The following is a 26,691-nucleotide window of genomic DNA, read 5'->3' on the forward strand; positions in this document are numbered from 1 at the left end:
TTACTTTACTCACATCTTTTATTTCTTATAATACATGGCTAATGAAAAAACTAAGTAACTGTACACAGCACCCTATGATTTTAAGACAGCAATTTTAACTTAAATGTTAACCCACTTCACAAAACAGGGAACCTTCTTCCCCTAGGGCTATAGTGGGATTTATTTAAGTTTTCCAAACCCAGTGACAATTAATAATTTTTATTACTTATCAAACACACAAAAAATAGATTGCATTATTGATCCCCACAGCTGAAAAATTCCACACAATACATTTTCTCTATGGATAAGACTGATTGACTCAAATCAGAACATAGCTACTAAAATTCCGACAATTACTTCAGGGTTTATTTGGTGGTATGCCAAGGGGTGCTGCCAATGATACAGTGAATATGCTCCATCTTTCAGGGCAGTAATATTTATTTGAGGCTAAGGAATCCCATATTTATTTTTCAAAAATGTTAAATGGAATTTTTTTTGAAAGAAATATATAGAGAACCTCAATATATAAAATAAGTTCTAGGAGACTGAGCTGGCAGCAGTAGCTGGCTAATGCTAGTTCTCCCTCCACGTATACACAGAGGCTGCATGGCCCCTTCCCTCCTGGTGTATCCTGAGGAAATGCTTGGCACACCAAGCCTCACTGCCCTCCAGTTTCAGTTCAAAGACTGGGAATCCTGCCCAGGACACAGCAAGGTCCACAGGGATTCCAAGAGCCATCAACACTGTGTAATCTTGCTAGCCCTTTTTTAAAGTAAATCATAGTCAGAGGTAGAAAGCTGGTCTTTTATGTGCTAAAGCCCAGTTCTTTATGTCTAAACTTTCCTGGCTTTTCAGTGTTTTTGGCTGCAATAAATTTTAACAAATTATTATTTCTGCTTGTGTTAATTCAGCTCTCAGATCCTCCATTTTAGGTCACAGTAAACAGCAATGTATTTTCCCAAAGTATGAGAAAGTGCTGCATGTTCCCAAACAGTGTCCTGCCCCTAATCTGGTTTCTGAATATTCTGGTTCTTTTCCTTCTTTGTATATTCTTCTAGTCGAAGAAGCCACTTTGCCCAGTACTGGGAACACAGCTCTGTGTCCATGAAATGTGGGTGGGCAGGGGATCCATCTTTGTAGGCCACCACAATTAAACCACACTGAACCTAGAAAGAAACACAGTAGGACCAGAGTTTAGGTTAATTTCCTTCTTACTCCATGGCAAACAAAACAGTCTACAGCACAGGGGCAAACACAAAGCCTGTGGGCCGAATTCCACCCTCCACCTTGTTTTATCTAGCCCAATACCTTGTTTCTACCTGGCGGCAGCATTGAGCTCTTGCTTCACTGTTAAGGAGTAGTTACATTTATACAGTCCTAAATTGCTTTTGGCCCTTTGAAGGCAACCTCAAAGCTGATGTGCCCTCTGATGAAATTGAGTTTGACACCACTGATCTACAGTAATATCTCCTAACTCAGTTTCTAAGATGGATACATGAAAGACTATACCAGGATACACAGAACACAAAGATGACAGATAAGACACTGAAAAAAGGGCTGTCATCATTAAAGAAGTACTAACAATGACAAAACACCCCCAAAAAGGCAGGGGTAGAGCTTTTTAAAGAGGTAGACAGGAACTTCCAGGTAAGATGGAGGTGTAAGTACACACGGCTCACCTCCCTGTACAACCACATCAAAAATACAACTAAACTATAGAACTACTATCACTCAGGACCATCAGAAATCATGTTGAATGGAAGTCTGACAACTGTGGAATTAAAGAAACTACATCCATCCAGACAGGTAGGAGGGGTGGAGACATGGAATAGGCTGGTCCCACATCCAAGTGTGGTGGATAAAAATTTGGAAGGTATATCTTGGGAGTGAGGAGTCCCAGGCCCACAGCCAAGTGTTCCAGTGCCATAAAGATATGTCCCCATAACTTCTGGCTGCAAAAACTATCAGGGATTGAGTCGGTGGATGAAACTGATGGAGTCCCAGGCAGCTCCTCTTAAAGAACCCACACAAAGACTTACTCAAACTCACTCCTTCTTAGCTCTAGCACCAGTGTAATCTTGACAGGCACCAGTGGCATACAGGGAGGAACTGACATGTCTGACAACAAGGTGAGAGCTGGGAAACAGCTTTCTCTCAGACAGAAAGGTGGGCAGAAGCCATTGTACCTCATTTCCCCTGACAGTGCCACAGAGCCAACAAGCAGGTAACCATTTATCTGAGACTCCATCAACCTGGCTAACACTGTTTGTCCTGCCCTAAATACCCTAGGCTATCTTACTTACCAACCCACCCAAACTACTAACAATGGCTTTTCCATATGAATGGCTGGTCTTGGCTCCTGCTTCACAACTTCCTAAATCCTTTCAAACAAAGCAACAGCTGGCCTCAGTGAATCCCCAGCCCTAGGTTCACAGGTTGGGTGGGTTGGTAACATGCTAACATGTACTAGCAGCAGCAGCCTAGGTTCACAGCTTGGCCTCACCTGGGAACCTCCAAGCCCAGCAGAAGTAGTAGCCACCTGCAGACTGCCTTATAACTCATGCAGGATAGCTCTGAGCAAAACACAGGTGGAGGCTGACCTTGGCTTCTACCACCCACCAAACCCCAGAGCCTGAACACCACTGGGTAGTGGACAGCTACAGACCACCATGATGCTGCCCTCCATGATGCAGACCAGCACAGCTGATCCTCCATGGAGGGCAGAAGTTGTGGTCAGTGGTCACAGGCAGTCCTTGCAGCTGACTGGCCTAGGTAAATCCCTCTTGTTGGCCTGCCAACAGCAATCAAGGCTCAACTACAAGAGGAGGGTGTATACAACCCACACAAAGGGCTCACCTTGACTGCCCAGCTTGGGTGACAGGGGAGGATGTGCCACTGAACTCTACAGGACACCTACTACATTAGGCCACACTACCAAGACATGGAGTCAAAGCAGCTCTACCTAATACATAGAAACAAACACAGAGAGGCTGATAAAATGAAGAGACAAAGAAACATGGCCCAAATGAAAGTACAGAACAAAACTCCAGAAAATGAAATAAACAAAATGTAGATAAGCAAGCTATCAGATGCAGAGTTCAAAAAACTGATTATAAGGATGCTCAGGGAATGTAGTGATGACCTCAAAAGTGTAAAAAAGACCCAGTCAGAAAGATACACTAATTGAAACAAAGAACAATTTACAGGGAAACAATAGAATGGATGAAACTGAGAATCAAATCAATGATTTGGAACATAAGGAAGCAAAAACAATTAATCAGAACAAGAAAAAAGGACCCCCCAAAATAATGATAGTATAAGCAGCCTGCGGAACAACTTCAAGCATTCCCACATTCACATCACAGGAGTGCCAGAAGGAGAAGAGAAAGAGGAAGAAATTGGATATGCATTTGAAAAAATAATGACAGAAAAATGTCCTAATTTGTTGAAGAAAACAGACATGCAAGTCTAGGAAGCACAGAGAGTCCCATACAGATGGATGCAAAGAGGCCCATTCAAGTCACATCATAATTAATATGCCAAAGGTTAGAGTTAAAGAGAGAATCTTAAAAGCAGCAAGAGAAAAGAAGTTAGTTACCTACAGGGGACTTCCCATAAAATTGTTAGCTGACTTCTCAAAAGAAACTTTTCAGGCTAGAAGGGATGGCAAGAAATATTCAAAGTCATGGTATACAGGGACTTACAACCAAGATTGCTCTACCCAGCAAAGGTATCATTTAGAATCAAAAGGCAGATAAAGAGCTTCCTAGACAAGAAAGAAACTAAAGGAATTTATCATCACCAAACCAGTATTACATGAAATGTTAAAGGGACTTATTTGAAGAAAAAGAAGATCCAAACTATGAACAACGAAATGGCAATGAATACATATCTATCGACATTAATTGAATTGATTCAGTATCAATTGAATCTATAAAACAAACTAAGCAAACTAGAAGAACAGAGACAGAATCATGGATAAGGCATTTTGATGGTTGTCAGATGGGAATGGGGTGTGGGGAACCGGTGAAGAGGTGAGGTGATTAAGAAGTACTAATAGGTAGTTACAGAATAGCCATGGGGATGTAAAGTACAGTATAGGCAATGGAGTAGACAAAGAACTTATATGCATGACCCATGGACATGAACAATGATGTGGGGATTGCCTGAGGGAGTAGAGGGTGCTGGGTGGAAGGGGCAAAGGAGGAAAACTCAGGACAACTATAATAGGATAATAAGTTAAATATTTTAAAAAAAGTGATAGCAAAGAACCGAGTTAAGTAGTGGGATACAAACAGAATAAGGACCATAAGGAGTTAAGTAGCTATAAAGTGGTATCAGGCAAAGCTTTAAGGAGAGCCTCAGTGTTCTGACCTGAAAGCTATAGTTGGCATCATGGTTTATGGCACCGACGTACGCCACAAGCTGCAGCGGGTTGTCAAATGTATTTCGGATAAAAGGTTTTGGTTTCTCTGATGTCTTCCAATCAATCACACACAGGTTGCCTCTAAAGAGAAACCAAAGGGAAGTCTTTGTAGGTAATAGTTCAAACTAAAAAATCTACTAGGTTAATCTTCTTACATATATTTTACTACTTGTCACCCTGTGACTGTTGCTTCTATTCTACACTTGCCAAAAAGGCAGCTCGTCTGAGCTTTAACTCTTAGGAATAGAAAGGTTTGATGTTTTCTTTCCTTTGAGTCCTTTATTCAGTCAGTAAATGAGGCCTGTCAGGGCTCATTTGATGGACAATGTTTCCTAAATTGCTCCAACGAGATCTATAGGTACGGGCCCATGTGGGAGTGCTGGGAAACAATCTGTCCACAGTTCAAGTTTACACAGTCTTGAAATCCCTTGGAACCTACAAGGCCTTCTTTCCTTTAACACAGGGAATTAAAACTGCACCTATTATTATTTTGGTTGATTCTGCTTCAAATGCTTATCAGAATAAACCACAACAGAGCAATAGAAAAGTCCTCATCATAAAAGACTAAACATAATAGTCCCTCAGAAATTCTATTGCTCAAAAACCAAGTCTGGTGTTCAAATCCATCAACACTTTCTTCCTCTTCTTCTTCCTTCTCCTTCTTCTCCCTTCCCTGTTCCCACCTCCTCCTCCTCCTTCTTTTTCTTCTTCTTCTTCTTCAAGTCAAATAACCATTGTACTCCTTCCTACCACCACTCAATTCTGGTGGGATTTCATACTTGCCAACTGCAGTCAAAGGATCACAGGGTGGGTGAGTAAAATGATAACTGGTAACTCTCAAAGGGTTCTATCTTTTCAACCTGTCTTTCATGACTTCAATTTCAAAATTAGTGGTTTAGAGGGCGATTTTATACAAAATGTATATGTTACCTACCTGTCACTATAGCTCTTGAGTTACAACTTATGCAAAGTATTTATAAAACCAGTCTAGGGTAGCACTGTCTACAATTACAAATAAAATGTGAGCTACGTGTTACTTTGAATTTTCTAGTCACATCAAAAAATAGACAAAAATAGATCAAATTCCCATTTTTTTACCCCAACATATTAACAAATATCATTTCAACATATAATATAAAAAGTTATTGGGATATTTTACATTTTTTTTATATGAAGACATTGAACTCTAGCTGCCATTCCCAGTTCTCTTCCTTGAATAAATCAAAATACCCTATAAATAAAGATTTCTGCCATGGGCCACTGTTTTCTAGCAAGTACTATAAGTTGTAGAACTTAGGTGTGAAAAAAAATCTTAGTTGTATAAACCCAAATTAAAATTACAGTAAGATAGTCTACAAATAGCTCTTTTTTTTAAACAAAGGCCTTTTTTTTCCTTTAGATTTTATTTATTTTTAGAGAGGGAAGGGAGAGAGAGAGAGAGAGAGACAGACAGACAGACATCAATGTGAGGTTGCTGGGGGTTATGGCCTGCAACCCAGGGATGTATCCTGGCTGGGAATCGAACCTGGGACACTTTGGTTCCCAGCCCATGCTCAATCCACTGAGCTACGCCATCCAGGGCCACAAATAGCTCTTAAACAAATGGAAAGATGCTCAGCCTAATTTCTGTGGGATGCAGACTGAAATTTCAAGATATAATGTTATCAAAATTACTAACATTGTGTTATTAAAAGTGTTCACAAATAAGCATATGCATATGTGTCTGTGGAAACTTAAAATGCACATGTGCTTTCACCCAGCAATTTCTCTTTCTGTATGGACTGAAGGAGAACAATGGTTTAATAACCTGAGTGGGAGTGACAGTGCCTGGAATACTTAGGAAGTACTTGTGCCCAGCCTTCCTTGATATCAACCAAATTTACCCAAACTGCATATATCACCTGCCAAAACAAACAAATGAACTTGTGCATTTGCCTAGGAAAACTCTCATAATAGTATAGAAGGAGACACATTCATTGCAGTTTCTAATCTGAAAAACTAAAAATAACTTCAATGTTCCCACTAGAGAAACAGATATGCCCTGTTCATAAAATGGAATACCAAACAGCAGTAAAAGTTGAGAACAGAATCAAAATAATAATGCTAACATTTTTTGAATAGATGTATGCTTTTTAAGTAATGTACAGGGAATATTTCATTTAATCTTTATAACAATCCTAATGAGGTAGGTACTATTATTTGTCTTATTTTGCACATGAACAAACTGAGTTATAGAAAGGCTAAGTAACTAGGCCAAGGTTAAGATAAAAAGCCAGGCAGTCTGGCTCCCCAGCCCAATTGCTTACTAGTCTGTCTTAATTTGTGAAGTTATAGTTCTTTTAAGAAATTGAAAAAAAATGTCAGTATTAATAGCTGTTAATTATGAGTGGTGAAAAATTATTAAAAGAAAGAATGGTGCAGATCTACATAAGCTAGTAAGGAAAGATCTCTAAAATACATTTTTCAAGTGAAAAAAAGAAGGGTGTATGTGTTTTGTTAGTAAGTGGTGGTGGGGACAAATGATTATACATGTAGTCATAAAATATCTCAGAATTCCAAGAACTTTTTAAACAGAGGTTGAAAAAAGAATGGGGCTGGAGGATTCTGAAAGATGGCAGAGTAGGAAGCACCAGAAATCTGCCCACCTAGAAGACAACTGCAAAGGCAGAATCTGTCTAAAACTATTATGGAAATATATAGTCTATTGAAGGCTTGGATGGAAAAACAGTGGTTAACTTTGGTCAATTTCAGCTCTCAGCACAATAGTGGCAACCTACCCCTCATTCATGGGGCAGGCAGCAGTGCACAATTCCTGGAGCAGCTTGTACACGGCTTGTGAAAATCAGAGTGGACAAAAAGGAGCACGTCCACCAAATGTCAGGGATCTGTGCTTTCATCACTGATGTTTGTTTCTGATCACACAGATATAGACAAAGAAGAAGATGGCTATTGTTGATACACCTCCACCGGTTGTTGCAAGTCCCTTCATCTCCAGCTAACGTGATTTCCAGGGGAGTTAAAGGACTGGCACCCCTCACCCCCTTCAGTTTTCTTTTTTTCCTTCTGTGAGTCAAACACTGAAGACCACAACATCCAAACACACCTGCATATAGGAGTGTATTAGAAAGTGACTGTATATGACCAAGGAAAGGTTTAGAGAAGACCTGAGAAGACCTTAAATTTATACCTCAGGCTGATACTTGGCACAGAGATAGCTTACCATAATAAGCCCAAAGCCCAGCAAACTCTGGGGGAGAGGGAGAATCTGATTTCCTGTGTTAACACAGTACTAGATTCAAAAGTCCAGTTTTCAACAACAAAATCAGAAGGCATACAAAGAAATAGGAAGGCATGGCCCATTCAAAGGAAAAAAATAAATCGACAGGAGCTGTCATTGAAAAATATGTGATGGCAGGTCTATAGAAGACTTTTTTAGAGTCTTAAAGATGCTCAAAGAACATTCAGTAAAGGTAAACACATGGGCAATTATAAAATCTAATATTATTGTAAAAGTTTGTTGACTCCATTTTTTTTGTTTTCTACATGATTTAAGAGAATAGTATATTTTAAAAAATGTGTTAGTGTAAACACTAGTAATGTACATTAACAAAATGAGTAAGATCACAAAATTATCTCAATGATGCAGAAAAAGCATTTGAAAAATTAAATACCCTTTCATGATAAAAATACTAAAAAAACTAGGAATAAAAGGAAACTACCTCAACATAATAGAAGCCACATATTAAAAAACCTACAGCAAACATACACAGTGGTAAAGAGTGAAAAGTTTTCCTTTAAGATCAGGAACAAGAGAAGGCTGTCTTGTTTTTAACACTTCTATTCAACAGAGTACTAGATATTCTAACAACTAGGCAACACAAAAAAATAAAAAGCATGCAAATTGGAAATGAAGAAGTAAAATTATCCTTGTTCACAGATGATAATCTTACATATCAAAAACTTTTAAAGAATCCACACAAACAAAACTGGAAGAATAAATGCAGCACAATAGTCAGATACTCAGTCAACAGACAAAAATCAATCGTGTTTCTACATACAAACAATAATCAGAAAACTACAAAAACAGTTTCATTTATAATAGTATCATAATGAATAAAACACTAATTTACAAAGGAGATGAAAGACTTGTACAACAAAAACTACAAATCAGCCCTGTTTTTGGTGTGGTCAGTGGACTGAGCCCTGGGGCCACATCCTCCGTTTGGAGTGTGTGAAAGGCAACCGATCAATGTATCTCTTCACATGTCAATGTTTCTCTCCCTTCTTTCCCCCTCCCTTCCCCTCTCTAAAAGTAAATAAAGTCTTTTAAAAATAAAAACTACAAATCACTGTTGAAATTAAACAAAACATTAACAAAATGGAAACACATTCCATGTTTATGGATTTAATATTGTTAAGATGTTCATACTACTGAAAGCAACCTATGAATTTAATGCAATGTCTATAAAAATCCCAATGACATTTTTTTTGCAAAAATAGAAAAACTCACCCTTAAATCCATATGGAATCTCAAAGGATTCCAAATACCCGAAACAATCTTAAAAGAACAAAACTGTAGGATTCACACTTGCTGATTTCAAAATTTACTATTGGGTTGGCCAAAACGTTCATGTGGTTTTGTTCTGTAAGATGGCTCTAGTAGCCTTTAGTTGTCTTTAATTTCATTTGAAACAATTTTGTTAGACTATGTTGTGACAGCTGTCATATTAGCGTGCATTTGAGCCCTGGCTGGTATGGCTCAGCGGATTGAGTACTGGCCTGCAAACCAAAGGGTCGCCAGTTCCAGTCCCAGTCAGGACACATTCCTGGGTTGCAAGCCAAGTCCCCAGTAAGGGGACCTCTCCCCTTACAGAGAAACATATTAATGTTTCTCTGCCTCTCTTTCTCTCTCCCTTCCCCTCTGTCTAAAAATAAATAAAATCTTAAAAAAAAAAAGCTTATCATGATTGGTGAATTTTTGTATAGCCATTTTAATATTGAAGATGAAAGAAAATAAAGAAACTTTTTTGCCATATTATGCTTTATTATTTCAAGGAAGGTAAAAATGCAACTGAAATGCAAAAAATGATGTGTGCAGTGTATGGAGAAGGTGCTGTGACTGATGGAATGTGTCAAAAGTGGTGTGCAAAGCTTTGTGTTGGAGATTTCTTACTAGACAATGCTATACAGTCAGGAAGACCAGTTGAAGTTGATAGTGATTAAATCAAGACATTAACTGAGAACAATCAATATTATTAACCCATGGGAGACAGCTGACATATTCAAAATATCCAAATCAATATATTGGTGAAAATGAAAAAATGTCTTTTATTTTACCAAAAAAAACCCCAAAACCACCACATACAAACTTTTAAAAATACTGTGGTACTGGCCTAAAGACAGACATACAGACAAACAGAATAGAGAACCCAAAAATAAACTCTTGTCTATATGGTCATGTGATTTTTGACAAGGGTGCCAAGTCTATTCAATGACAGCCTTTTCAACAAATAGTGTTGGGAAAACTGGATATGCACATGCAAAGAATGAAGCTGGATTCTTACCTAACATCATATGCAAAAATGAACTCAAAATGGTTCTACACAAGACCTAAATATAGGCCTTCTATATATAACCTAAATATAAGACTTAAACCATAGGATCAAAGCTTAATGACATTGGATTTGGCAATGATTTATTAGATAAGGCACAGCGAACAAAAGAATAGACAAATTGGACTACAGGAAAATTGAAAATATTTGTGTATCAACACAAATGCACAGAATGGGAGAAGATAATTCAAATCATATTCTGATAAAGATTAATATCCAAAATATATAGAGAACTCCTAAACCTCGACAATAAAAAATACCAATGAAGTTTAAAAATAGGCAAATAACTCAAACAGACATTTCTCTAAAGAAACAATTAGCCAATCAGCATATGGCATGATGCCCATCACCACTAATCTTTAGGGAAATGCAAATCAAATCTACAATGAGATACCACATCACACCCATTAGGCTAGCTAGTATCAAAAAATCAGAAATAACAAATGTCAGAGAGAATGTGGAAAAATAGGAACTTCTGTGCACTGTTGGGACTATAATATGACATAGCCCCTGTAGAATACAGTATGGTGGTTTCTCAAAAAATGAAATAGAATTACTGTATGATACAGCAATTCCACTTCTGACATATCTCCAAAAAAATTAAAAGCACAGTCTTTTTCTAAAAAAGATTTTACTTATTTATTTTTAGAGACGGGAATGGAGGGAGAAAGAGAGGGAGAAAAACATTAATGTGTGGCTGCCTCTCGAGCACCCCTCACCGGGGACCTAGCCCACAACCCAAGCAGGTGTCCTCACTGGGAATCGAATAAGCAACCCTTTGGTTCGTAGGCCAGCACTCAATCCACTGAGTCATACCTGCTAGGGCTAAAAGCACATTCTTGAAGAGGTATTTGCGTACCCATGTTCATAAAAGCATTATTTACAATATCTAAAACCTGAAAGCAAACCAACTGTTCACTGACAGATGAATATATAACCAAAATGTGGTATATACATACAAAGTAATATTAACCAGCCTGAAAGAGAAATTCTGACATACACTACAACATAGATGAACCTTGAGGACATTATGCTGAATGAAATAAGCCAGCGAGAAAAAGGAAATTACTATGTTATTCCACAAATATGACAGGAAGTAGAGTGGTGGTTGATAGTGGCAGGAAGTAGGAAGGAATGGGAGGTTACTATTTAATGGGCATAGAATTTCACTTTTCACAGATGAGGAGTATAATACTGGAGATATATGGTGGTGATGGTTGTACACCACAAATGCATTTAACACCATTGATCTATACACTTAAAAATAAATGGTTAATTTTATGTGTGTTTTACCACATTTCTTCCAAAGGGGGGGAGGAGGAGAGGGAGAGGTAGAGAGGAAGAGTGGGGGGAAGAGGAAGGAAAGGGGGAAGGGGGGAGAAATGGGGGGAGAGAGAGATTGATTGATTGTTTACTTTCTCATATGCATCCTGAATGGGAATCAAACTTGCTACCTGGGTACCTTCCCTTGACCAGGAATGGAACCTTTGACCTTTCAGTCTATAGGACAACCCTTCAACCAACTGAGCCACACCAGCCAGGGCAAAAAGACATAAAAAGAGTGGGGGAGAGACATTTTTTTCTTTTTTAATTCTTCAATTACAGGTGATAAACTTTAGTTTCAAACATGTTCAATATTCATATTTGCAATGCTGATGCTCTTCATATCAAGAGCAAAAACCAAATAGCAGTACTTTGGACACGGTTTGTAATCCCTATGAAGTGTCTGGTGTCAGAAATTTCTTGTAGACCTTGGATGGAATTGATTGTATGGCTACACTGGTTAATCCAAAGGGCAGCCAAAAATAGCCTATTAAATTTCTAGGCACACAGGGCTCTTCTCAATGTGAGGCAGCTAGGGCACAAAACTGTATGGTGGTCTAAACAGTTTCCAGAGTAATAAATATTGTAATTTTTAAAATTAAAATTTAACTAGAATTCCAAAGGTTATACTCATAGATTCTTTTACTCCCACCCTGTTGTATTGCTCACATATTTTTTATGGAATGGAGTATGCACAGGTTATATCTACCCTTGAAATCTGTAGTAAGTGGGAAAAACAGTAAGAGGAACAACATAAAAACCACAGGAAGCTGTAGTAAACTGACTCCCTATCCATGTCAAAAACTATTTGTAAGCCAGGAAAAGAGTTGATTTTCAGGGCTAAGAGATCAAAATGCTATTTTTAGAGGAACAGGAAAGAAAATGCAGAAATTAAATTGGGTCTTATGGCAGGTACATGGCTCGGGGGCAGACGAGGACGAACATAGTACAAAACATGTCACCCTAGGGATACTGAAAAGTTATACCTTTTCTCCACCGAACACTTTGATTTTAGAACACAGATTTACAAGGACTATGTGGCTCTTCCCCTCTGTATCCATCCTAACCCAATTCTTTTACCTGTCACACAGGTTTTTGACTTTCAGAGGTTGTACCTTGAAGCAAGAGTCAAGAGTAAACAGTTGTGTTTGCCAGGCACCATCTGTCCCACCTTGCATTAATTCACCTCCACACTTTGATAAAAACAATCTAATACTTACTGATACTCAGCCACGCAGTCCAGCAGACCTACATACTTTAAGGTCTCATGTTGAACAGCACTTTCAAGAGCTCGAACTCCACTGACATCTTTCAGAATATGCTGGACACTTTCAATGTAGCCAGATTCAAGATTTCCATCTCTCTCTTTTAAGTTACCCTGGGGTGAAAGTATGCTTTCCAAGGCTTCATGGAACCGTTTTCCTTGTAAAAATATGTCTGAAGAGAAAATCAGGGGAAAAGAAATAACAAAACAAACAAAAAAGACCAAACTAGTACTAAAAAACGAACTCTAAAAAACTCTTGAATGATAAAATTAAAAATCATACAAGATTTACCTTTAAGTGACAACCCCTGGGACACAACATTTCAGCCCTTGTGAAACCTAGGAATGCACTTCAAAATGAAAGGGAATGGAATAGTTTAGCCAATAAAATGGATTAAAATAAAATATTTCTAATTGACTGAGGCCAAAACTAGAATTAAAGATCTGGAGGATGCAGGAACACATCTAATTTATGGTACTGTGAATTTTTGTTTTTTTATGTTCTCGGATAGAGGCCCAATCAGATACTAAACTGGTAAGACCAGATAGAACATCTGATCTTAGCCAAAAGGCTGAGAAGCAATGGTACTGTGAATTTAAGTACCCATTTTAGTAAGTTAACTGGCTTGGTAAATATTGGGTTGGCCAAAAGGTCTATATGCTTTTTTCCATAAAATAAGAGACACATTTTTCATTTTCACCAATAACTTTATTGATTTGGATATTTTGAGTATATCGGCTACCTCCCACGTGGTATAATATTGATTATTCTTAATTAATGTCTCTATTTGATCACTATCAACTCCAATTGGTCTACCCAACTGTAGAGCATTGTCCAGCAAGAAATCTCCAGCACAGAACTTTACACCACTTTTGACATGATCCATCAGTCACAGCACCTTCTCCAATATACTCCACAAATTTTTGTTTTGCATTTCAGTTACGTTTTTACCTTACTTGAAATAATAAAGCATAATATGCCGAAAGTGTTTGCTTATTTTCTTCCATATTCAATATTAAAAAGGCTACACAAAAATTCACCAATTGTGGTGAGCTTTATTTAAATGCACACTAATATGACAGCTGTCACAATACAATCTGACAAAACTGGTTCCAATGAAGTTAAAGACAATTAAGTGCTACTAGCGCCATCTTATGGGAAAAAAAAACACTAAACAAACTTTCTGGCCAACCGTATAATTATTAGAAATTTAGGAAACTGCACTTTGTTTATACTTTTTACAACCAAAACTCAATTATGGGCATAAAAATGGCGGGAAAGACTTTCATTAGCAGGCTTAGTGACTGGCAAGAAATGAAAAATCAAGGCTCATACAAATTAAAAATAAGGAGTTGTTTTGAGGATTTTGTGAGACCTGGAGGAAGGGGAGGAAAACATGGCATTCTTCTCTTACACTTTTTTTAGGGTTAGAATAGCCTAGGACACTTGCTCTGTCCTGAATTTTTTTCCTCATATACTTTTAAGAAACTGTAAACATATTCAACAAATGAAAAATGGTACATATTCACTTGATTCTCAGTAAGGGAAAGAAAGGGCATTGTTGTGCTAAGCAGTGGCCTTGATGCTTTCAAAATACTGTATTTCTTCTTCTTTTTTTTTTTAAATAGAGGAGAGCATGAATGCACTACCCATTACCACAAATCATGTAGTTGAATTTCCCACATTTGGGGAAATCACATCCATAGTACAATGGATAAGCCTTGACCTGGGAAAAACACCTTCGTGACCATGATATCTCCCCTGCCAGGTAAGTATCAAAATAGTGTACTAACCTTTCAAATACGACCAGCAAGATAAGGATCATTACTCCCATTTTAATGAATGAAACCTAGTCAGAGCTGCTAATTTATCCCAAAGCAAAATGCTAGACCCAGCAGCCTGACATCAGTCTACCACCATACAGCAGAGCAAGAAAAATAAATTCAGGGATCATCATTTAGATACACACAGAAACAGAGTAGAAAATATACAAGGGGGGAGTCCAAAACACCCTGGAATTTATTTATACAAAATTGTGTATTTATTCTTATATGTTTATACTTTAGTCACGTTCTATGCACTCTCCATTTGATGCAATACATCTATCACAACGGTTTTTTTTTCCCACTGCTTAAAACAGTTTGAACTCATTGATTTTTGATGCTGTTTAGTGCTCTTACCATTTTTTTCCCACCTCTTCCAAATCAGTGAAACATTTCCCTGTGAGGACTTTTTTCATCCAGGGAAACAAAAAAGTTGCTCTGAGTGAGATCAGAACAGAGAGGGTGGGGCATGGGTATCAAGACATTTTTGGTCAAAAACTGCTGAACACTCAGTATGGTGTTGGCAGGTGTGCTCATAAATCACCTGTCATGAAATGGGCAAATGTGTTGAAAGTCTTCAAAAAAATTCACTGAAGCCTAAGAGCAGCTCTTACAATGCCAGGGGGTACACTGATACAGATGCATTCCTAGAACCTAGTGGGGGAAGCCTGTACTACAAGGGGCCCACCCTCCAGAAGATAATTCAGGGGTTTTTTTTGGGTCCCTCCTCCCTTATATATGGTTGGAGACAGACCCACAGAAAATGAGGGAAACAACCTCATTTAATGAGATAATATCAAAACATATTACGTTTGTCAGGTATGTTTTCCAAAGGTTTTAAAAGGTCAGTTCTACCACTAGCAAAAAAGGGAATTACTTCTGGGGAATAATTTGGAGAGTTAAATGGAATTCAATTGAGCACCGCAGTTAATTCTACTCCAATTTTACTTAGCTCAATTGGACTTAATGTCAGCACATGAAAGGCCTATGAGAAAATTAAGACTGATGAAATTAAAACCTAGGAAAAATAAGTGTAGTATTCATCTATAGACTAGCTTAATGAAGCAGACAGAACATAAACATGTTAAAAACAGGAAGAAAAAAGTTGCTTCATCATCAACTGCCAAGCAAACAGACAACTCATTCCCCAGTGCAGACAACCTCTGGCTAGGTTCTTAACATATAAAAGGCAACAAACATGGGAAGACAGAGTACAAGGTCCCTTAGATTGTAAGGCTCAGAACATGAAAGAGAGAAGCATCAATTTTTATTGTCCCATTTATTTATGCATTCACTGGTTGCTTCTTGTATGTGCCCTGACGGGATTGAACCTACAACCTTGGCATATTGGACAATGCTCCAACCAACTGAATTATCTGACCAAGGAAAAATAAATTTTAAAAGCTTCAAGATTTACTGCAGATAGTATTAAGTCAGAGCATGCACTCAGTAAGTTAAAGGAATGAAAGTAAAATGTGTTCAAGTCCCAGTACATAAAGGGCATTAAAAAAAATTTGTGAGTCTCCAATATTCTGATTAATAGAACTCACAAGATGGATAATATTTTAGGATTTTAAAAAATCAGTAGCAAAAAACTAACCCCCCCCCCCAAAAACTTACCTATTTTCACTATGATTAACACATAAAAATCAGTAAGTCAGACTCTCAATCTTCAAAAGGTAAACTAACTGATTCTTAGGAAATTCACAAAAACCCAAGATACCATTAAAAGATGTTTTTATGTTGCTTGTTTAGCAAGCAGAGACTACAGACACACCTTAGAGATACTCCGGTTTAGTATCACACCACAGTAATAAAGCAAGTATCTAGAGTTGTCATTTTCCCCCCTTCAGTTCGTAAAAAAAGCAAACAACACCTGAGAAGCACAACAAAGCAAACCACAATAAAAGAAGGTATGCCTGTAGCTTGGTGGTTGTTACTAATTAACTTTCTTCAGAAGGCAGTTAGCCCCTACATGGATACCTTGTCCCAAACAGCTGAGGAATGTTATAAGGTGCTACGACTTTGACCATGTTTGCTTTATCCAGGTGACACGTATATACTGAATAATTTTCTTTAAAACATGTGACCACTTGTTTAACATGTATGTACACACCACGGTTTTTTCTAAGATATCTCAAAATAAGTGCATTACTCTTAAAAATAAAAGTGCTGCCCTGGCTGGTGTGGCTCAGTGGATTGAGTGCTGGCCTGCCAACCAAAGGGTCGCCAGTTCGAGTCCCAGTCAGGGCACATTCCTGGGTTGCAGGCCAGGTCCCCAGTAGGGGGTGCGCGAGAGGCAACCACACATTGATGTTTCTCTCCCTCCCTCCCTGCCCCTCTGTCTAAAAATAAATAAATAAAATATTGAAACAAACAAACAAATAAACAAAGTGCTTGTGTACCACTAGGGGTACACATACTGCTCTCTGGAAAGCACAAAAGATAACTACACAGTCCTATGAGGATCAGTTACAAGGAGTCTATGCTCTTCACTTGTCTAATAAGTTCGTAAAGTAGGAGTTGAAGGCTAAAGTTTATTTATTCTCAGTTCCTAAAAAACAGTAGCTGATTATCTAAATTTGCCAAATGAAAATACAGATAATCTGTTCTAGCTTACTATTTTAATTCCATTAAGTCTGGCTTATCAGTCAATGTTGACAAGTAGAACAAGGGGGTATTTCCTAGATTCTGAACAAAATGCCTAGCAAACATCTAGAATTCCATTATCAGATGATTGACTCTTTTCCATAATCCTTCGATTATGGAAATTGAACAGGCAATTCTAATACTTAAGTTTGTAGCTTATAAAATAATTTGATATATCATTTAGTCAAAATACTTAATCTCTGTGCTTCAGTTTCATTTGTGAAATTGACGCAGGAGATAGCACAGGAAAAATTCTGAGACAGTGCTGCTGTTACTGGGCAGTGGCAAGCATCCTGGTTGCCAGGAAATGCCTATTAGCACTTAGGTAGAATGAATAGCAAACCAAGGCAGGGAGGAGGAGGAAGACATGTCACACCCACTAACTCAGCAGTCCTGAGCCTGGTCCAATAATATTGCCAGGTGTTCCAACATCACAGGAAACACTATGTTAGCATGGGAGGAGGGAAGTCCTTGAAATTCTATGTAGTGTTTCCACTACCTGGGAAGAAAGCCTTAAAACTGAGCTTTCATCCCAAGGCCTAAAAGGCAGGAGGGTCCACAGTGGCCAAAGAAGCCCATGAAACACCTTCAGTTAATTGTCTACCTCTGGACACTATATGTTTTATGAGGGAGTCCCTAACACTTCAAGAAAGAGCCCATAAATAACTTTGGGTAACTACCCCAACATTAATTAACTGCCTCCTGGCATGTATCCGCTGTACAGTAAAATGAACAAGTGGAGTTTGGAGCAAGGTAAGGATTTGGGCTAACAGAACCCCTCACATACCTAAGTTTGGGTAGTCACATTCCCCCAAGAAAGCTGGCACCACATTTACCCATCAATCAATATGTACGTTTTTTTCTCCATCCTGCCAACTATGTTAAGTCCTCAGACCAAAGGACTTGGGGACTGACCACCCCTTACTTTTGCTGCTCTGCTTTGCCCTGAACCTATGCCTTTCACCCTCCTCCCCTGCACTCCCACTCCGGCCTTAGGCTCATTTCCTTCCACGGAAATGGATCACTAATAAAACCTGATTACATGTTAATAAATTTGCTGATCTGTAATTCTTTACACACATCAGCAAGAAGAACCAGGTTTCTCCTGTCAGCAAAATGGAGGTAATAGTATCTGTGCTTTATAGGGCTATCATGAGGACTGAGTTAATACAAGAAGTGCTATTTAAAGCTAATTATTATCATTTGAAAGGAATTCCTCACTAGTTAAGAATAACAACCTTTAAAGAATGGCACCAGTGTTCTATACTCTAGAAAGCATAGTAACAATACAGAACAAGGATTAAGAAAATTACTTGAAGTATATTCTGCAAAGCCATCCTCTCCCAGTTCCAGAATCATCCGCTGTTTCCACCTTTCCAAATAGAAAATCTGTTCTGATGTCATGGTCTGCTGAAGGACTCGGGTCACACTTGGCATCTTATTCCTTTGCAAAGGGATTTTCAAAGGAACTGTGGCATCACTCATTGCATTTGGTTTTAAGCTTCTTTCTGGACTGAAGAGAGGAAACCAGTTTCCTGGAACTTTTGCTTCCTCCTCTTGCTTTGGACGTTTACACTTACTCACAGGTCCATAGAGTAAAGTATCTTCCTCAAACAATGATTCTGGAGTCTGAGCATGGCCTCTGAATGACAAGACAGACTGTACTAAATCAGAGTACTTTTCTTGGTTTACCTCTTCATAAGGGTTCCCTTTTTTCTTACGGCCACATGAATATGAGGAAGTGGAGAAAGCCACACAAGGGGATGGTTCTACAGAAAACCCCTTTGAACTTCTAAACTGCCTGCAGACGGTCTGAAATACCTTCATTTTTAGACTTCTCACTTCCCTTTAGTCTCCTTGCAACGCCGAGAGCCTTTTTAGTTTTTGCATTCCTATTAAAGAGAAAAGTGGTATTAGGTACCAAATATTAAATATTTTAACTATCAATGTGAAATCTGTATTAGTATGATATTGTACACTAAAAGCTTATTCAATAAGCTTTTAAGACATGCTTGGACAAAGTTATTTCCAAAGAAAGCCTCTCATCAATACCAGAAGGACCAGCACTTAATAAATGTGAAATAGACAGCTTAGGGGAAGACATCCCCAATATTCCATCTGAAGAATGTGACACCTGGCAAGGGAAGGGTGACACAGAAAAAAACCACTCTAGCGGAGGCCCCAAACCTCAGGCTTAAGACCGGTACCAGTCCGTGGCCTGTTAGGAACCGGGCCGCACAACAGCAGGTGAGCGGCAAGGAGAAAGTTTGGCCCACAATACCGCTGGAGCTCCTCCTCCTGTCCCGCCCTAAACGGAAAAATTATCTCCCATGAAACCCATCACTAGTGCCAAAAAGGTTGGAAACCACTGCTCTAGAGCCCACCCTACCCTATAAAGGCCAGGAGTCACATCTAGCAATTAACCACGGATCCCTATATTCAGGATCTTTGCTAAGTAGTCTGTATGACTTTTCATTTAACTCTCACATCCTCTATTGCGACCCGTTTTACAGACGTTGAAATCAAGCTTTTGAAGGTCCACTGCTGGTCCGAGCTGGTACGCAGAGGTCAACAGAGCGCATCATCGTAATCCCCAGAGGGCAGACTCCTGATCCACGCCGTGGGTGCTGAACCACGGCGGCGAGAGAAAAGGCAGTGGCCTCTAGGGGAACAGGATTAGGAAAACGACGGCTTAAACTGAAGCGCAGCCCAGGGCAGGGCTAAGTACCTCGGAGGCCATCACCCTTCGCTTAATTCCCAGGGCACTAACGGCCTCTCCGGACGCGTGTTTCCCTCGGTCCCGCGCTTGGGTCTCAAATTAGGCCTCGCCCAAGGCACCGCAGTCCCAGCACGCAAAGCGGCGCTCACGCCCCTCCCCTACCTCCAGGTTCCCCTCCGTAGGCACTCTTAGGATCCTCGGCGAGTCCCTCCTTTCCGGCAGAAGCGCGGGCGCCTCCCTATCGTGCCCTTTCGCTCTCACGAGATCTTGTTTACGTCACAGCTCGTCGCCATCTTGGACTCTGGCTGAATAATAAATTTCCGCGCACGGGGTACCATCTTTCTTGAAACGTCCCTAGTAGAGAGTGTTTCAGCTTCTGCGTTCCTGTCGTCTACCTGTGGTCAGCGGCTTACGCGTGACCCGGAGCGAGGGTAGGACCCGCATAGCTATTTTGCCCGGCTCCAAGATGGACGGCAGCGGGAACGGGGGAGGCAGCTCTGGGGGAGCACGTGGCGCTCCACTAGCCTTTCTTGGGGCTTCTGGGATGGTGGCGGAGTCCCGAGGCCTCCTGCCGCCGTCCGGCTGGGAAGCTAGTTGGAGGAGGGGCCGCGGCCGCCCTTCAAGGCGCCCCGCCGGCGGCCCAGCTTTTTCTTTCCTCGCACAGCCAGGCAGCCCTCCCTCGAGGCCCGCGTCGCCATGGCCGCGGTTCCCGAGTTGCTGCAGCAGCAGCAGGAAGAGGAGGACCGCAGCAAGGTGAGGCCTTATGCACTTGCAGGCTCTAGGAGGGGAAGTCCCGCCGACCTCCCGGAGCCCCCCATTCCTTCCTTAGTCCCCAGGGGCTTTGGGGCTGCTCATGCACCCGTGTCTCGCAGCGAGGGGCTCTGCCGGGCGGGAAGCACCTGCCGGACCAATGCGCCCTTCGTTCTCCCTGAGGGCTGTCCGAGGACCTCCCTGCGGATCCAGGGGGTGAGAACCAGAGACGGGGGACCGGTTCTGATAGTCCGCGGTCGGGTGTCTAGTACCGAACGGGCGCTTCGTGAGTTTTTGGAGACCCGAGAATGTGTTCTTAAGTAGAAAGTTTTTAAAGCTTACCTTGGCTTCGTGAAGACTGGACGGGAAACTTGAAATCCACTTTACATGCGACAAAGGAAAGTTTGGTTTTGTTGCCTCCAAACGTTCTCCCCACCCTTTCAGGAAACTTTTTGGCCCAACTAGAGAAATTTCATGAAGTCAGATATCTGAAGCATGTTTTGTTACAATTGCATAAAAGCTTAGTGCGTTGTCACTGTGGGAGTTCTGTAATACTTAGTGGGTGTCAAATACTTGTTAAACTCAGCTAATTTGAGTGTTTATGTAAATTATTTTTATGCCAGTTAAATCTTGAGGTTCAGAAGGTAACTGTTGGGTTGGCCAAAAAATCTTTTTTTCTGTAACATAAAAGACACGTTTTTCATTTTCACCAATAATTTCATTGATTTGGATATTTCGATTAGGTGGGTTATCTCCCCGTATTGGCTTCTAGTGGTAGAGGCCAGGAATGCTGCTAAACATGTCCGAGTGGGTAAGACAGCCCCACAGCAAAGAATTGTTTGGCCAAAGTGTCAGTAGTACCAAGAAACTTGACAAACCACATTTCATTACATCACGGCCTCTGTACACTACACAAATCTTTTTCTTTGCATTTCAGTTGCATTTTTACCTTTCTTGAACTAATTAAAGCTTAGTATGTTGAAAGTGTTGTGTATTTCCTTACATCTTTAATGTTAAAATGGTTGCACAAAAATTCACCAACTTTGGTGAGGGGGGTGTGTGTGTTTTTTATGCACGCTGATATGACTGCTGTCACAATATAATCTAACAAAATTGTTTAATGAAGTTAAAAACAACTAAGCACTGCTGGGCCATCTTGTGGGAAAAAATGTAATGAACCTTTTGGCCAACCCAATAATACAGTAAGAGCAGGTTACTGTGGCCAATTAATTAGAGACAAGCCCCACATGTTTATTGCCTTTATGTTTGAGTTAGTGTCACAATTAATGGAAGTTGACGTGAACCACAAAAGTTGTGTGCAGAATCGTCAAAAGTTTTTCCGACAGAAAATGGGGAAAAAAAGTTACCTAGAATAAGCAAAGCACACTCAGATTGAACCTGGAAGACTTCTTAAAATGTTAGATCTGTTTTACAAGTCTTATTTGGAAAGACTATTTTTCACCTTGTAAGTACGACTTGTTCCCAACAAGGTATCATTGCTGTTAGTTATTGCAGTGCAACTTTGTGATGAGGATAGTAGGGTCTTGGTTGAGTATTCTTATTTTTTGAATGTTGAAAGAGGTAACTTACACTTTTTACTAAAACTGAAAATGGGAATTTGAGGCTATGATTGTTTCTAGAACCTTCCGAAGGTAGTTTTGAATTTAGAAGTTTAGGTGGTGAATAGGAATTACGATGGCAATTTGATTCACACACACACACTTTTTTCTTGACCTAAAATGTTTTAGACAGCTGTTGAAAAGGATTTTACTGCTTCAACAGGCCTTCCTATTTGTTTAGTACAGTATATGATAGCTGGTATTTGAAATAACCTGCTCATCATTCTAATCTAGTAAAATGGGAGGATTATGAAGGCTATTTCCTGCCTCCTCACTATTAGTGGCTATGGGAAAAGTATTTTCCTTTAGTTTTTTAAATTAGGGGATAAAGAAATAATAAAACTTACTAAAATTTTACCCTAACACATGGCTTTATTTCGCTTCCTGATCTAATTCTAGTCCTGTGTTGTAGACCATCTAGATGGTTTTTACTGTTAACCTAAAGGAAGTTTGGGACAAGTGTGAATTAACAAGAGACAAAATCTTAGGCAAAGTTATGTTATCTAAAACAGCTTTGTTGATCACCAGAAATATTTTTATAGAAAGGAGGTTACACTTTTCAACTGTTGGCTTTGGAATTTCCATGAGAATAGAGGTTTGTGGGATTTAGACCCACTAATAAAGAGGGGAACATAACTGACTCTAGGATTTTGAGTGCTTGTAAAGTACACCCACCCCCCCCCCCCCCCCCCCCCCCCCCCCCCCCCGTTTTAGCGAAAACTGAAAGGAGTATCTCTGGTAGGCTGGCACTTTCATTTAGCTGAAGGTGCTAGGATTTGTCTCTTATCCCAAAAAGCAGTTTAAGGGAAAAGTGCGTGATTTTAACTCGTTCACTGTTGAAGAAAATAATTGTATTTTGATCTTTAAATTTAGAAAAGTAAGGCTTACCAAGTGTAGCCTCTGAAAAAGTTAACTAAAGCATTAATACTATTGGGCTCCATCTTCATAATCTAGTATTTGTGCAGCCTTCTGCCGGTCCATGGATATTCTCAGGTGTCTGAAGTTTTTGGTGGGTAGGGGGAAATAATTGGAAGTTACCTTTATCTTGAGTCATTTTCCTCCTCTTGGGTTCTCTGGGCCTTCTCTTTACCAAAAAGCCAGTTAAGTAGTTGGGTATCATGTTTAGGTTTCCTCTCAGATTCAGTGTGTATTGTGATGAGTCTCCTCAGTAGTCCAGCAAATCCACAAAAAACTGAGTATGGTTCGTGATTGCCTCCCACAACTATTTTTGTTTTTTAATTCTTAACTTGGTAATAGACCTAAGTTGAGCACATAGGCAAAGCTTTGCAAGGACTAGGTGCTAGCCCTTCCCAGCCTAGTGCTATTACAACTTGGTTCAGTAGTTAATTACATGGACTTTGGGTGGATGGTGTCTCTTCAGAGCCAGGCATTAATGTTCATGCCGCGGTTCTGGTTTGCAGTTTTTTGTTAACTGACAAGGAAGTTGTTCTAGGGACACTTGACACTCTACCAGATTGGGTGGAAGAATGTCCTAAAATTTGTTTTACTGTAGGAACGGTCCAGTATTTGACCAATAAATACAGCAGCAGTTCCAAATTGAGTAATATTTGTGGATTGACTTTTTTTACATTTAATGGCTTGACATCATTTTTCTTGTCTAAATTCTGGAAATAGGACTTAATCAAAGCTTCCTAAGCCTTAGTTCTAGATCAGTAACTTGTACCGAGTGTTTTAAGATCCCCATGATCTCATATTTTTTGGCTGTAGGAAGAAATGGCCAAGGGAGGCTATTAGGGAATATTCTAGATCCTGAGATCTAAGTTTTTATTTGGTGTTAAGATCTGGTGACTGACTAAAATTGAATGTGGAGCTTTAGTTTAAAACAGGTTTTTTTCACTCAGCATTGTTGACATTTTGGGCTTGCTAATTTTTTGTTGTGGGGAATTGTCCCATACATTGTAGGGTGTTTAGCAGTATACCTGGCCTCTACTGGGTGACACAGTAGCAAGTAGTGACAGTCAAAAATATATGCAGACAGTGTTAAATGTTCCTTGGTTGGGGATCACTGGTTTAAACTTCCTTTTCTAAAATGGTGTGATATGAGGGGGGTCCAGGTTGTGTTACAGAGGATATTCAGATCTATAATTGATAAATTCTTAAAAAAATAACATGCTGTATGAAATAAGCATTGTTGACTGTCTTTAGGGGAATTAGATCCTCCTCCCAAAAGATGGTAAGAAGTGGTTTCCTTCATCGGTTCTGGGCAATTTTGAGTTGCAAAGAGGCCACTGTGCATTTACTGTGTTGGAATTTAGTGCCCACTTTGGATTGTGGGAACCTGGGGCTCTGGTGCTACAGCACCGAGTACACTGGGCTAAAATTGAAGCTCACTGACAAATGTGCTGTGGGGTAGAACTTAGTTTAAAGTTGTGCTTTTTAAAACATTTTCCTCTGTTTATTATCAGGGCCTGGTTTGCTTGAGGAGATTAGACAAGAATAGTTTGTGGGTTAATACCCTTCCAGGAGCCATGCAGTGAGTGAAGGTGCATGTAGTGAAATTAGGTAGTATTTAGGGAAACAGCCTTTTAAAGAACCCAATTATTTTCAGGAAAGTTTCAGATCATTATAATTCTGCTTTTTCTTTTTGGAAAAAAGCAGTGAAGGAAGATGGCTGCAGGAGGACATCTTGTCTCTGGGAGTGTGGTAAACTTGTTTTTACAAGTATAAATTTAAAGTTTCTCTGCTGATCTAGCTTTCCAGAAAACTTCAACTTGAACACCTGTTTGTTTTCTGATTGGCCATTGAGTTACTCTTAAGAGATAGCTCTTCTAAAAGAGGGATATGACATTCATCATCTGTTTTCATACCCCAAAGGCAAACCATAAATACCAAGGGAGGGGTGTGCAAAGTTGCAGTTAGAGGCTCAAAAGAGGAACTGAACTTACTCAGTTCAGATATTGCGTCCTTGGCTAGATTCCCTTCTTCCTTCCCTTTTACAAATTTGGTGTAACTTTTTCAGGTACTTTGATGTGATCTAGAGAGAAAAGTATAATTTTCTCAGAATAGCTGCTTATATTAAGTTGTGGCATGTGTTTTCTGCTTGAAGAATTTATAGTTAACTTGTTTTTGAGGAGCAGGCCCCTAACTTTCATTCTAATCAGTGTTAATCAGTGTTAATGATGAGTACAAATGCAGGATATTAACTTCTTGGGCCTTCACTTGGTCTTTCTTGACGAGTAGTACAAAGTTGTTGGTGAATGATGAAATGAAGTACTGGAATATTTACAGCTAAATGATCTGGGAAATGTATCTCCCACTCAAAGTGGAAGAAATGTCACCAGGAAGCAGGCAGCCTTCTCCCCATGCTGCCATTTGTGTCACAACCGTTTATGATACAAGCTTAAGCTCAAGACAGTTCTCCATGTTGCTGAGTAATCTTAGTTGGTGGTGAAGGTAAATTTTTTTATTAAAGTATTTCTATTCATCATGGTTTAATCCTAAAGGTCAGGTAGTGAATGCTCTTAAATACCCTCATCAACAAGTAAAGTGTAACATGTCAGGTTTGTATTATAGTAGAGGTCAGTGGACTTGATACACCAAGCAACTTTGGGGAGGAATCCTTGATAGGATTAAGTAGTGGGTGAAGGGCTTTCACTTCGAATGGAAGAATTAGTTTTTCATTTTTTCAGCTGCTTCCTCTGTTCAGCTGTGATCATTCTCAGCGTTCATTTGTGTGCTAGGAGATTCTTAGAAATCACATAGTTCAGTCTTTTTCATTTTGTGAACTCATTTGAAAGTAATCCATGTATCTAGTAATTAGATGGATTTCTTGAAATGAATGTTCTTTAAGCCAATAATTCAACTTAATCTTTCTGATTCCTTGTTGGAATTTGACTAGTTCGTGGGCTCTGCAGCCTTGTGAAATGATGATTGAGTTTATCCATTCGCTGAGTACGCTGCATCAACCTTCTTCCAAGCCTCAGTTCCTGTTCTAGGAACTGGTTGCTAAGTAGCCTCTAAATGCCCTGCAGTCTGTGGTGTTCTGCTATGGACAGCTTGTGTGTTGGTGGACTACAGGTAAGAATGGTTGGTGTCAGCAGGGATGGGACAGAGGGTCCCATCCCACCAAGATGAGTGGTGGAAATCTGATCACTTGCTGTGGCCCTTTGTCTAGTTTTTTAAATTTTATGATGAACTTCTGTAACTTTGTAGACTGAGATCTTCTAGAAGACTTTGGTTCTGTTATCCTTGGAGACTATTATGATACTGGCAGACCTGAATTACACAAAGGGGAGAACCAATTATGAATGAAGGGGGAGGCAGGAGATGAGAAACAAATAGTGGTAGAAGCAGACCTCATTGCTTAATAGTCAATTCAGTTATTTTCATGCACCACTGCCATAAGGAAGAGCCGGGATAGAATAGATAAACAGATTTTGGTTACCTTCAGGGTGGAAGAAAACAGTAACAAATAATTTGAGTACCAGCACTTGAATCATACTTTGGGGATGGATATGGTATTTGAATTTTTTTTTTTAAGAATTTCTTATAGAGCACTTCCTGTG

General features: G+C 39.6%; 2 protein-coding genes, 1 non-coding gene and 2 pseudogenes across 4 annotated transcripts in view; 2 read left to right on the top strand and 3 right to left on the bottom strand.

Annotated features, from left to right (window-relative positions):
- On the bottom strand, positions 1 to 20,467 carry MGME1 (mitochondrial genome maintenance exonuclease 1). 2 transcript variants are annotated; one of them, XM_028523752.2, is made up of 5 exons: positions 19,806 to 19,952; positions 18,391 to 18,969; positions 12,561 to 12,777; positions 4,354 to 4,486; positions 1 to 1,145 (listed from the first exon to the last, which is right to left on the bottom strand). In XM_028523752.2, the coding sequence occupies exons 2-5, from the start codon at positions 18,902 to 18,904 to the stop codon at positions 984 to 986; spliced, it is 1,026 nt and encodes a 341-aa protein (XP_028379553.1). In that variant the 5' UTR covers positions 18,905 to 18,969; positions 19,806 to 19,952; the 3' UTR covers positions 1 to 983. The 2 variants fall into 2 exon arrangements, with proteins under 2 accessions (XP_028379553.1, XP_028379549.1); XM_028523748.2 differs by lacking the exon at positions 19,806 to 19,952 and adding an exon at positions 19,959 to 20,467 and having other exon boundaries at positions 8 to 1,145.
- On the bottom strand, positions 13,075 to 13,188 carry LOC114507213 (annotated as a pseudogene).
- Positions 14,231 to 14,381, bottom strand: LOC114507194 (annotated as a pseudogene).
- SNX5 (sorting nexin 5) overlaps positions 20,077 to 26,691 on the top strand; it is a 26,177-nt gene continuing 19,562 nt past the window's right edge. Inside the window, exons 1-2 of the mRNA XM_028523746.2 lie at positions 20,077 to 20,227; positions 20,461 to 20,549. Of these exons, the coding sequence (XP_028379547.1) occupies positions 20,493 to 20,549 (57 nt within the window). The 5' untranslated portion in view covers positions 20,077 to 20,227; positions 20,461 to 20,492. The remainder of the gene's footprint in view (positions 20,228 to 20,460; positions 20,550 to 26,691) is intronic.
- On the top strand, positions 26,045 to 26,279 carry LOC114507179. The gene has a single exon (XR_003685448.1). It is a non-coding gene; the product is annotated as a small nucleolar RNA SNORD17 (small nucleolar RNA).

The sequence above is a fragment of the Phyllostomus discolor genome, chromosome 9 (assembly GCF_004126475.2).
Source record: "Phyllostomus discolor isolate MPI-MPIP mPhyDis1 chromosome 9, mPhyDis1.pri.v3, whole genome shotgun sequence".
NCBI lineage: Eukaryota > Metazoa > Chordata > Mammalia > Chiroptera > Phyllostomidae > Phyllostomus > Phyllostomus discolor.